A 13,228-nucleotide genomic window follows, 5' to 3' on the forward strand; every position below is an offset into this window, starting at 1 on the left:
GAACTAAATCGAAAGGAAAACCCTAACTTTCCACGCCTAAGTAACAAAAGGACCAGAGGCTACTCCCGTTGATCTTCTCTGTCCACAACAAATCAGACTGATTGCAGACTGAGTCTTCATTTGCATAGAAGTATAACTTTGTAACTTCATCCTAGCCTCTGATTGGTTGCTTTTGGCAACCAATCAGATGTTTTGCACAGGGGTGTGACCTTTGTAACTTCACTTAAGCCTCTGGTTGGCTGCTGTCTGCAACCAACTGATTGCAGGCTACCACTTCATTTACCTGAGGCGAGCATGAAGTGGCCAATGGGAAACTTCTAAGGGGGTATTTGGACCCAAGAGGATTCTGTATCCGGGCCCTTGAGCCACTGCTCAGGTCTGCTCCCACACTGTGGAGCGTACTTTTGTTTTCAATAAATCCCTTTCGTTCTTTTGTTGCTTCATTCTTTCTGTGCTTTTCTGGGCGTTTTGTCCAATTATTTGCTCAAAACACCAAGAAACTGGGCAACTTGCAGTCACAACCCTCTACCGGTGACACGACGACACCTCACTGCCCTTCATTCGCCCTTGGAGTTGGCTGTGTCCAAGACTGCATCTCAGAGGAGGTGTGTGTCCAGAAGCCTCAGGGTCACTCCTGGTGCCCTGCGAGGCGTGAGGGGAGCAGGATGGGATGGTGGTAGGTGGAGCTTGCGGGAGGGCAGGAGCCAGCCTGGATGCAGCCCCCGCTAAGCTGTCCCCAGGCAGGTGGGTCCTTGGGGTCCTCCCTTGTAAGCTGCCCCGGGCCTGGCACTGCAAGAGCAAGTGGAGCCTCACCTGACTTCTCCATAGAGAGGGTGTAGGGCAAGGAGCAGGTGTGTTGGGAGGATTGCAGTCCAAGCAGACGTCAGCTGAGCTCATTCCACACACTGCTGACCCACTCTTTGGGGCACTCCCAGCCCTTGTTGGCCTCAATGGCATTTCTCCCCTCCTGGGTTTCCTGGTCCAGTATCCTACCTACTGTACACATGCCCCAAACTCTGCTTTGAAGCCCAGTTCTCACCATGTGGCATGACTGTCCCAGCTGGACACCTTCCTGGAATTCAGCCCGAATCAGTACTTTTGGGAACTTCCTGCAAGGTTTCAAAGAAGCTTTTCTGACACACAGCCACCATGGAGGGTGTTCCAGTCCCTGGACCCTGCTGTGGACATGAGGACACCCATCCCCCACTGGCCGAGCCAGCTGCAAGGGCCTCATAGTCCAGCCCCGGACACCCAGGAGGACAGTGAGCACAGCCTGTCTGAGAATAGTATTTAAATCTTTAAGAAAATGAGACTGACTCCAAAATCTAAAACTACCTTTATTGTGGTTGGTTTGACATAAGATGCTGCCATCAATCAGCAGAATTATAAAACTGTACAGGAGGTACAAAAATATGCTGTTTAACTTAGATAATGACCCTCATGTCTTCGAGCTTTAAAAATACACATAAAAGTTGTACAATCTGGCAGTTTATAAAATATAAAGCTAAAAAGAGGATTTTAGGTTCCACAAAGAAGACTGTATCACACAATTAACACATACTAATTAAACAATTAACCATCCACATAGAAGACACAATGGCACAGAATTCTTAAAAATCACCTAAAAGTTAACATTTTACCCCGACCAAATTAATCACCCTTTAATAATAAGACTACTGTAAAGCATCCATCCCATGGAAGGATACAGTATCACTTTTCCAGTTTTAAAATGGTCAGGGGTGTTGTCCAAAACAAATCTGATGTGCTTTAAGCAAGTACAATTGTAACTGGATACATTTCAGAGTAAAAATTAAATAAATATAAATAGGTTAAATAAATAGGTCATTGCAAAAAGAACACTACACAAGGTTTGCATCTGAGAATGCAGAGTAGGTGGCTGGTAATGCTTTCTAGGTAAGTGGGGACTCCCCGTCACAGCTTTAGGGACACTGAAAAGGAATACTGTATCCACCACACACACACACACAGTACACAGGGGAGGTGGGGGGCTTTGGCCAAAGTGTTGGTTAAGGCTGCTCCAGTGGGAGGCTCACTGCAGTCATGTTCTTTGTGGTTTTCCAACGTCTACAGAAAGGATTTAAGCGCCGGTACAAAAAATCAGAACTAGGGTTACTCATGGGAAATCACTGTTTCATAACGAAAACAAAGTAGAGGAGGGGAGTAGACCACTGGATTTAAAAGATGATGTCCAACCTGAGAGGGTGGAATTTCGGCTCACCTGGCGAGGATGCCTGATGACTTCCAGCCAGGAGAAGCCAAAGCCAGGACACAGTCAACCAAAATGACTCCAGGATGGTGAGGGAAGGGACAAGGAAAAGAAACGCTGGGAAATTCAAAGAAAGAAAATCTCAGACACTAAAAGAGCAGAGAGGGAAAGCGACACAGGGAACTTAAAGAGGCTCCTTCCAGGGCACTGGGCCTCTCTTCCAGCACAGAAGGCTGCAAAAGTGGAACTGGCCCCCCAGTTCCCAGAGGATCACAAGGCCGAGGATCCAATGGGCACACCATGAGGATCTAAGGAAAGGACAGAGAAAGGAACGGCTCCGGGAAAGCCAAACCTGGCCAAAGTCCAACTTCCTGAAAAGAAAGCAGCCAAGAGGAGAAAGCTGTACAATCCAAAGGTCCCCCCATCTGCATGAACGGTTTGATCAGCAACCAGTTAATCTCTCTCACTGCAGCGAGAAAGAATTGCCGAAGGTAACTGAATCGCATGCACACAAAACCTTACCTAAGGCTCAGGGTCAACTCTGATAAGGCCCTTTCTTCTCGAGTTGGTGGGAAGAAATTCTGCTGGATCTACTCACCTGCAGATCTTCCCGAACATCTAGCTGTAACTGATCAGAGTGATGTCTCCTTGGAAGGGCCTCTGACCACCACTGCACTGAGAACACGGCGGGAGTGAGAACACCTGCGCACCCAGGATTTCACACTTTAGCCGCTAGATTGCTTCACAGCTAATCAGGGAATACCAATGTTCCCCAGGTGAAAATGCTTTGGTGCCTAATGACTTGTGGAGCACTTCAAAAACTGAAATTAGGCTGGGTGCGGTGGCTCAGGCCTGTAATCCCAGCACTTTGGGAGGCCGAGGCAGGCGGATCACGAGGTTAGGAGATCGAGACCATCCTGGCTAACATGAGGAAACCCCATCTCTACTAAAAAAAAAATACAAAAAATTAGCCGAGCATGGTGGCACGCACCTGTACTCCCAGCTACTCGGGAGGCTGAGGCAGGAGAAGGCAGGAGAGTTGCTTGAACCCGGGAGGCGGAGGTTGCAGTGAGCTGTGATTGTGCCACTGCACTCCAGCCTCGGTGACAGAGCGAGACTCTGTCTCAAAAAAACAAACGAAAACACTGAAATTAAAAAGACTCAAGAAGCAACAAGAGAAATTCTGGCACACGTGCCCAAGAGAAGTTTAGTAAGACAAGATTTAAATAAGTCATAGTTCCTTTTGGATTCCTAACAGATGTGACCAAGTTCCATCTTAAAGATGAAGATAGCGTACAGTACTTCTAAAAAGTTCAACAGCCTTCCAGGATTGGAGAAGTCCCATAACCTGAACTACAGACCAAACAGCTAAGCTGCAACACGATATGTGATGGTGCAGAGCTGTTCTGGCTTGAAAAGAACTTTCCACTTGCTGAGCACAGTGGGAAACCAGAATTCTCGAGACTAGATACACCAGATGATGCCCAAGGTGTTTTCATGACAAGTCCCCACGGGAGATCTCTTCAAACAAATCCCCCAGAGGATGGACGGGAACCTGGGCTCCTAAAGGCGACTAAGAGGAAAGACCAGAGGTGACTGGACCAGATCCCTGTGATTCTGGGACAGAAGAGACGCAAACCACAAACACGCGCCCTTCGCCACACACTTTGGTTTCTTTGTGGCAGCAACACTTTTTTATTGTTCTCTCTCATCACAAGTTTTAGGAAAGCAGAAGTTTTGCCTGTCTTGTTCATCGCCGTATCTCCAGCACCCTATATCCTGCCTAGCTCAATACAGTAAGTGCTCAGATAAAATACACTGAATAAATGATTTTGAGAAATCTGGGTGGTTACAAACTAGTATGATAAGCAGAAAAGGCATCGGAAACAGTTGTCTCTAGGCAAGTGGGGCTAAAACAGGGAGATGACACAAAATTGGGCCACTAGAAATCACCTGGGTACTCTCAAAGAGAAAACCTGTGCTGAGAACGAGGTGGGGGCACTCCCTGTGGCAGTCCTGTTAAATCACTCATGGCACCTTCTCCACCTTCTGATCCTCTTGGGTTACTGCCAAAACAGGTAAAGTGCCTTGCAGCCGTATGGGGAGCTCTGTCTCAGGCCACCTGGCACGCGGCATGGGAGCAGCAGGAAACGCAGTCTGGACACGTTTCTGACCAACGCACAGCCTTGCTTAGAAGACGCCAAGGACACCGACCAAGGGCCAAGCTTCCAAGGCCTAAGTGAGGTAATCGATGACATTTAAGGATGTAGGATCACGTTAATAGTAGGGAAAAAAGCCACTTTAGATATGATGAAAGGAAGGGAACTGAATTCTACAAAGGCAGAATAAGAGCTTTTGATGAGAAACCATGATACAAATACACAAACAGAAAACATCTTACAACATGAAGAAACAGTGATTTCTCTGTGAGTAAAATTCAACAATCCCATTCTTAATATTGAATGGAATCTCTGAGTTCACCAGGCCTGAGCTGCAATGATCCCCCAACTGGCTGGAGAAAGTACACAGACAACAGCTCCTAACACGGTAGGCTGACTGCATTTTAACCTCTAAGGCTCTCGGGAGAGAAAAGACAAAGTTTTGACTGAAACTAAAGCTAAAAATTATGTTAAGTTTAGAAAAAAAAATATGGTACAAACAATTTAGAGACTATTTCTTTGATACTGTTCAATACATTTACATAGTGTTGCTATAATGTTTTACTCTTCAGCATTAGAGAATGTTCTATATATGAACACTCTTTCTTGAGGAGATGGTGATTTTTGGTACCACAAAAAATAGAAAATGTATTCTATCTTGCATTTACTCTTCACAAGTAAGCTTCAAGTTTAGCTCACTTATGCTGACACAGCATTCTACAGTATAATCAAAATACAGTTATTAAAATTTGCCAAGCAAGACAAAAAAGCTGGCCCATGAAGCACACGGTGACCCTGGCCTTGGCCGCCCACCCTGGCCCTGACTCACCACGAGCCTCTTGTTCCACCGGCCTTGGGGACGAAGGAGGTTGACTGCCTACTCGCTGGCCCAGGGCTTTCTCCTGGTGACCAGGAGGGTCCCATTCGGCGGCCTCCCTCTGGTCCTGAAGGCTAGCCCCTGTCTGGGTCTTAGCTGCTCTCCCTGAAGGCCAGGGAACTCTTTACCTCTTGCCCCAGGCGCTCCTGAGCACCACCCCCAGATGGCCCAGGACACACCCACCAAAGGCCACTGTTCTGCCCCCTGGCACTGGGCCACAGCTGCCTCCAAAACAGAGCAGCCTCTTCATTTCTGAGACCTGCAGACACGACCCCACCTACCAGCATGCATAGCTGACCGGTCCCTAATGCCACGCCTCATGCTCATGGCTCCTGCTGCCTCTGCAGAAACACTAGTTAACAGTGACCTGGGCTACTCTGGGCACATCTGCGATCAATGAGGCATCTCATACTGCAGGATGACACCCTCTGAACTCCGTCCTCCCCCTCCTCAGCATCCCCCACCTCTCAAGTCTGGTCTCCAGTGAAGGCTGCACTTGGTGCGTCTCAGCCTAGCTGTCCCAGCACACAAGCAAAATGTAGGATTCCCTCCTCTCCCTTCCTGAAAGGCCCGTAGACTGACATTAAGCAGGAATTTAAAAAGTCTGAAGCAAGTTTATCCAGTAGATGGCTGGGGGTGCTACTCGCGCTGTCTCTGAGGCCCTCCTTTGCAGACATCATGACTGTAAGGCTTTTGGGGCCAACATCTTCCCAGTTCCCTGTAGGTCACGAGGGGCCACTTCTCCCACTTCCTGGGGTCAGCACTGTCCTCTGTGGGCTGCAGAGCAGGCAGCTCAAGGCACTTGGTTTGGGAAGCCTGGTCTCCCTGCAAAGCCGGGAGGCATCAAGCTCTAATTGTGGTGACCAGGCCCTCAGTCACAGCTGGGGCCACCAGAATAGAGGGGCCGCCCTCACTCAGAGGGCGTCTGGAGTCACTGGGGGCTGCGGCTCTGGGGGCTCGTGGAAGTAGTAGGGCTGGAAGAGTCTCTCGTAGCTGCACAGCTCCATGGCCTGGTAGGTGTGTGCGAGGAGGTGGGGGAAGCGAGACGTGAAGTAGCACACGAAATCGTCGGGGAGGGACCCCAGCGTCTCCTGCACCTCCGCAGGCAGCTCCCGGTAGTGGTGCTTCTGCAAAGAGAGTTAGAAAGCTCAGGAGGTTAGAAAGGGTTTAGAAAGCTCGGGAAATGTTGGCAAAACACCCTTTCATCATGCAAGGAAGAGACAGAATGTGAGTGTTGGTTGGTTTTTGGTAAAGAAAAAGGAAAAAGGCTTATGTATCCAAGAATGCAGCCCCGTCATCTCGCCTGCTTCCCTCACTCAGGAGGAGGCCTCGAAGTGAGCAAGGCCCAGCCGGTCCAGGGGGTGCTCAGGCCTTCTGTGACAGTCAGGACCTGGAGACACTCCTGGCCACCTCAGGAGAAGTCGCCTGAGATTGGAGTGTCTGTCCCAGCGGGGTCCCCACATTCGAGGCATGTTTATACATGTTTATATACAGTGGCTGCATCAGACAGGGAGAGGGCCCCACAAAAGTCAGCAACCAGAGACCATGAGGGACACGGGCCGCAGAGCACTGCTTCCCAGAGCTTCACCTGCACCTACGTCCCTGAAGGGAATATCAGCGTAAGAGAAGCAACAGCCTGCAGTTTGTCAAGTCCAGCTGAAGCCGCCTAGCTCCTGAGAGATGAGAATGCCAGTACGGATAAAAGATTTATAAAGAATGGATGAAATGAGGAAGGTGTCCATGTCACGGCCACTGGGTCTCCTCCCCAGTATTTCCAAACCGCTTACCTTATTTCTCATGGCTCGGAGGAGATCTCTGACAGAACCACCTTTATAGGTCCTGAATTTACGCAGGTCTAGAAAAACATTGAGGGAAGCAATGGGTAATCAAATTTAAAACTAATAAATTTTGAATGAAAACAATTCATGGGGTCCTGGGGATTAGGGAGTTGGACTGAAAGGTGAGGTCACTCCACACCCAGTCATGGGAGCAGATTCTCCCATCCAACCCAAGGGTGGTGTCCCCCTGAACCCCACCTGGTGATCGCACCCAGATCGGAAATGACCACCTAGAGCACGACACCATCACTCACCTGTCACTCTAGGGAACAAAAATGAAACACACATCAGTGTAACCAAACCACAGAGGACACACCCAAGAAAGTCTCAAACCCGACAGGTGGGATCTGGGCCCTGAACAGCCTGGAGCCGCCATTTCCACGTTTACTTTTTGGAAAGGCAGCAGTGGCTTTTGCAATGTGCCCTCTCACATGCTGCAGCATGATCACCTGTCTGGAGGGGGACGGTGATGTTCTCCCGCCAGTCCATCTTCACCACAGCTCTCCCGCCTCTCTCTAACTGCTTCACGATCGGGCCATCCAGGGATTCCTTTTCTATTCTGTCGCTCACGTCCTGTGAGAGAAACAAGGGCAGCAGATGATGGTCGGTGCTGGAGACGCTGAGAGCTGTGCGATTGGGACTCTGAGTAACAGATGGTCACTGGCACATGAGCCATGAAGGGATGACGGCCCCTAGGTCCAGACTGCAGCCTGCCCCAGAGCTGGGCAGCAGGCACCCTGCCCCCCCCGCCTCCCTCATCCGTGACTTTCCCTGTGAGCTGCTCTGTTCCTCACGAAGGACAGGCCCACACAGAGCTTCTCCATGTCAGAGAGGCGTCACAGAGTACACTTGCATATAGACCACGAACGCATACCCTGAATTTCACATGTGCACACACATGCCATGTGTACGGAGCCTCAAGTGCAATCTATATCCAATGAACCAAAGCCAAAAAGAAAAGGAAAGCTCAGATTTGATGTGTATCCCGTGTTTTGTCTACTCACTGAAACAGGGTATGCTCAAGCCCATAACTGGTGGAGGGTCGCCACTCTTCCCTCCAACAGTGGAAAAGACCGGTGAAGCTGGGCCTTCTTCTCAAAGAGGAACCTTGGTGGCAAGAGTATGGGCTCCAGGGGCTCCTGTTGGGATTCAAACCTTGCTCTGCATTTGACTTCGGTAATAAGGAGAGGGTCAGGAAGCACCCAAGTACGGGCCTCTTGAAGTCCCACCAGTAAGACAGGTCAACAGCTGAGGACACAGGGAGGGGTGAGCCCTGTCTACATCAATGTTAAGTAGCCTTAGGAGACCCTTTTCTCAGAGCAGCCTCTTCTATGATGAAGATGAAGCCAGACTGGCTGAACTCCTAATTTACAATTGTCAGAGAAAAGCTGTGGAGAGGTTAGACTGTCGACTTGGGTACACTGGGAACACACGTGTCAGAGCTGCAAAGCTGTTACGGCTAAATGACCTGGGTGGAAGCCAGGTGTGTTCGAGAGACATATAACCTGGAGATACTAAGCATTTAAATCCTGTCCCTTGGTGGGTGAAGGTCCCTTTGTGTGGGTTTTATTCCTGTTCTATATTTTGCAATCAAAATGACCTGGTTAGTTTTCACAAGTCCCTGGAAGATATATGGACTTGAGAATTTTCACATTATGTCCATGGACACAGTGACCAATCCTTATGCTACAACATGGAAGACAGCATTGAACTCTCCCCAGCCCGATCCATCTGAATGGTTACTAAGCCCCCACCCTGGGCCAGGCAGCGTCCTCCCTAGGAGGCAGGGACACAGTAGTGAATGCAGCAGTCAAGCGCTCCTGTCCTCGAGGAGCTTACATTCTGGGGGCTTCCCTCTGGCCAAGGCCCCAGTCAGACCCCAGGAGAGCATGATGGTCACTTCTCAGTATGGTGCCCACCAAGCTGCACTCTGCCCGGACCCAAGGGGAAAAGCACTGCCCCACAAGCCTGCTCTTCGGAGCCACGTGCTGGGCAGGAGGCATTCAGGTGAGTTATGCTCAATTCATACGTGGAAGACTTTGAAAAACACATTACCTCTTCAAAAGTCACCTGACATTGTCACAAAGCTTTAGAACAGTCAAATCACCAAAGGAGTTCTAACTTTGCAGAACCTATTTTAAGCAAAATGAGATCTGGGCAAAGACTGTGTAAAAGATGATAGAAACAAATACAATATAAGAAAGCACTGAAATTTATGACACTTGGGCTGGGCCTGGTGGCTCATGCCTGTAATCCCAGCACTCTGGGAGGCTGAAGCAGGCGGATCACCTGAAGTCCGGAGTTCAAGACCAGCCTGGCCAACATGGTGAAACCCCATCTCTACTAAAAATACAAAAAAAGTTAGCTAGGCATGGTGGTGCATATCTGTAATCCCAGCCACTCAGGAAGCTGAGGCAGGAGAATCACTTGAACCCAGGAGGCAGAGGTTGCAGTGAGCCAAGATTGCACCACTGTACTCCAGCCTGGGTAACGGAGTGAAATGCTGTCTCAAAAAATAAATAAATATATAAATAAACTTATGACACTTGAATGTATGATGCCTGAGATTTGCTTTGAAATAACCTGGGGTGGGGACAGGGTGAAGGTTAATATTTATTGAACCTGAGGGATGAATAAAGGAGTGCTCGTTATAGCGTTTAAACATTTATGTATTATATATTTGGAAATTCCATAATATAAGGCTTAACCATTATGGCACATCCATATGATAGAATACTATGGTCATTGGAATTTTAGAACTTTAACATGAAAGATACTTAGAATATCATGTACAGTTAAAAAAAAAAAGCAGGTTCTGAAACTGTATATACGGTTAGAGCCCAATTATACTTTCATATTTGAAGAAAACATTAAAACATCAGTAATGATTATCTTTCAGTTTTAGGGTAATGGGCAATTTGTTTTATTCTTTGTCCTTTTCTGTATTTTCAAAATCTGAAAAGCATTAAATGAAGACTCTAGATAAAGAGAACAGACGTCTCTACCTGGAAGAACTGGAGCTGCTTCTCTAGGCTCCAGAAGAATGGGTGTTTGAGCACGTGCTTCGCTGAGGGGCGTTTCTGAGGATCCATTGCAATCATCTTCTCTATCAATTCACGTGCAATAACGTCTTCTATAAAGGAGGAAAATAAGCAACTCATGATTTCAGTCCAAAGCCACAGCGAAATACCAAAAACTTTAAAAAGCTGCATACCCTCTCATTTATGATTCTATTTACAGGAATTTATTCCAATAAAATAATTAGGAAGACACAAAACCTCAGCCAATGAGGTGAGTCCTCACTGCATGGTCTGTGAAGGGAGTGACTGTAAATATCCAGTATCAGAGGCCCAAGTGGATACACTATGGTGCCTCCCTACGCTGGACCATGAGCTGTTAAAGTGCGGCTGTGGCTAAATATGGATTGACGTGGAGAGAGATTCAAGGTGATGTTGAAAAACGTGCATGCTGCAAAACAGTATGCAGGATTTAACCATATTTTTATAAAATATCCATACACGTCTAGATAAATGACTGGAATAACATACATGCAAAGCTATCAACAGCCATCATTCATCCCTGTATAATGGGAATATATGGGCCTTTATGCTAATCTGTGTTTTCTATAATAAGGAAAATTAAGCATAAACAAAACAATAATTCAGTTGTAATTTTTTCAAAAGGCAGCACTGGAGTGTCATGGGCCAATCACCACCCAGGAAAACCTGAAGTCTGGAAGAAAGACTTGTTGCACCCATACCAGGAGACCAGGAGGGTGAGGATAAAGCTTGTCTGTCCCCAGCCCAGCACGGACTGCACCTGCTGACCACTGGCCCTCCCAAGAGAGAAGACAATTTGTCTTCCCAAATGCCAGTACAGGAAGGGACCTCAGATTATTTAGCCCCCATGTCACCAGGTAGAAAAAGAAGGTCTCCAAAGGGGGCTTTGCCTAGGTCACACAAGCAGTTGGTGACCTGGAGGAACCTTGGAGCGTCTCAGCTTTAGAAGGTGGCACCCCAGGGATAACCCTACCAACCCTCTACCAGATTTGGCACAAGTCTGTAGGTTCCTAAGGCCTGTGGGGTGAGCAGCTGGGGCACCAGGGCCTCTGTGAGTGCAGAGGCGGCACCAGCCCAGCTCTGTGGGGCCACCTGAGGCAGCTGAGGAGCCGCTCCCAACCCCAACCCCTGGACCACTCACCGTGCTTCTCTGGGTGCAAGCAGTCGAGGCTGCAGGCCCCCAGGAGGATGTTGGCCTGCCGCTGCAGGGACTTGCCAAAAGGGTGGCTGCCCTCAGAGATCACGTAGTAAAAGACGCAGCCTGCAGAAAATATGTCCACCGTGTAGGTCTGAAAAGAGACATGAGGCGTGAGAGGTCTGGGAGCAGAGTTTTCATCCTCACTCACAGCCAGGGAGGGAGGAGCATTGCTGCTGCTTCTGCCACCTAGAAGGTGTCCTGGGAGAATCAGCTGACATACGTGGCTGCACAGAGCAGCGAGGGCTAACCTGCAGCACTGCACAGGTGTCAGAGGTCACAGTGGAGAACCTGGGCTTGGAGCCACCTGAAGCCCCTGGTTCCCTCTCATGTGAGATGAGGACGCTGACAGCATGCTCCTCATGGGGTTGTTGTCAAGAGAGATGCATTAATATGCAAAAATGGTTGCTTGCGACAGTGCTTGGCCCATCAAAAGCCCTCCTGGCTGTTATATACTCCTTACCCCCAACATGAAAGTGCTCACAGGCAGGGTCTCTGTGCCATTGCTTTCCTGCTGTACCCGCAGGGCCCAGAATGGTGCCTGCACACAGTAGGTCTCAAAATTGCTAATAAGTGAATAAAACAGCTTATGATTCAAAAACAGCCCCAGAAAGAAACTATCTGACAAGTTACCAAGGAGGTCATTTTTGATGTTAATCTGAGAAAGCCTCTCACTTATGCCATGAAACCATTCTGTGTCTATAGACGAGCTTCCTTTGAGGGAAATGTACGTTTGTGTTTTTTAGCTCATGCTACCTGGGGTGTAACACCAGGGTGGTTCCTGAGCACAGCTGGGGTCCCTGTCAGTAGGTCCTACCTCTGAGATTCTCCAGCAGGTGAAGTGAGGGTCTAGTGAGAGGAAGCAGGGGCTCATCGCCTCCCATGCTAGAGAAGACACACCTTGAACAACACAGCACTCTCATTCAGCCTCACAACAACCTTGTGAGGCAAGCAGAGCAAATGCTTTCATCCCCAGATAAGAACATGGACAGAAAGGTTGCATGACAAGCTGAGGATCACTGCTGGATGTGACAAACCAGGATGAGACTCAGGTCTTCCAATCCCCAAACCTACCATGCTTTATTCCACCTCACCAGGTTTTCCCTTAGGAAGGTGCTGGAATCAGGACAGGAGGAACATGGCCACCGCAGCTGGAGCTCGCCCTTGACTCCCAGAGCTCTCCGGGTCTTCCACGCCCCCCACACTCTCTGCAGCCTGCTGTCCCCAGTACAGTCAACACTAAGGTGAAGAGGCATCTTTCCTATCTGCCTGGCCCCAATTATGTTCTTTCCCAAACTTATTATTGTCACTTGTCCTTGTAATTTGGATATTCCATAAGCTGTTAAACATGAGTGCCACGAAGTCTGAGGTAAGCTGAATCTTTAGAAAGACTCAACAAAGGAAAGGGAATGGTTACAAGAGCTGTTGCAGCATTTGGTGTCATGGATTCAACTGTAAGGGACTGGGTCATGAAGCGTTAACAACCAGGCTTCTGCTCTCAAATCGCTTAGGAAGCGTTTGGAGTATCCAAGCCTCCACGCAGAAGTCACGGAAGTGGTACAGAAGTGTGCTTAATGCAAGGGGGAGAATGAGGACTCCAGTCAGTCAGACCGAAATCTGAAAAGACCTTAGCCTACAGCACAAGATTTCTATGACGTAAGGGCTAATATTACTTGCTTTAAGTTAAAATTAAGTGTTATGGCGTGTGTGCGTTTTTACGATCCTTCGCTGTAACTGACTTCTTTGATGATCTGACCAGCTGCTGGTCCCCAGTGAGCTGGATAAGAGGGGACCATATCTAATCCACTCAAGATGGCTGACCCATCCAGGTCTCCATTGGGGAGTGTCCAAGGTGAGCCTCGGCGACTTGTGC

At 48.6% G+C, this 13,228-nt stretch overlaps 1 protein-coding gene across 2 annotated transcripts in view; it reads right to left on the minus strand.

The window, feature by feature from the left end:
* Positions 1 to 1,324: 1,324 nt before the first annotated feature.
* ERN1 (endoplasmic reticulum to nucleus signaling 1) overlaps positions 1,325 to 13,228 on the minus strand; it is a 91,880-nt gene continuing 79,976 nt past the window's right edge. For both annotated transcript variants that reach the window (XM_055255860.2, XM_063629346.1), the window contains 5 exons: positions 11,302 to 11,449; positions 10,107 to 10,234; positions 7,551 to 7,674; positions 7,051 to 7,118; positions 1,325 to 6,390 (listed from right to left, as the gene is read on the minus strand). In XM_055255860.2, coding sequence (XP_055111835.2) covers positions 6,178 to 6,390; positions 7,051 to 7,118; positions 7,551 to 7,674; positions 10,107 to 10,234; positions 11,302 to 11,449 — 681 coding nt within the window. In that variant the 3' untranslated portion in view covers positions 1,325 to 6,177. The remainder of the gene's footprint in view (positions 6,391 to 7,050; positions 7,119 to 7,550; positions 7,675 to 10,106; positions 10,235 to 11,301; positions 11,450 to 13,228) is intronic.

The sequence above is a fragment of the Symphalangus syndactylus genome, chromosome 20, assembly GCF_028878055.3.
Source record: "Symphalangus syndactylus isolate Jambi chromosome 20, NHGRI_mSymSyn1-v2.1_pri, whole genome shotgun sequence".
Taxonomy (NCBI): Eukaryota; Metazoa; Chordata; class Mammalia; order Primates; family Hylobatidae; genus Symphalangus; species Symphalangus syndactylus.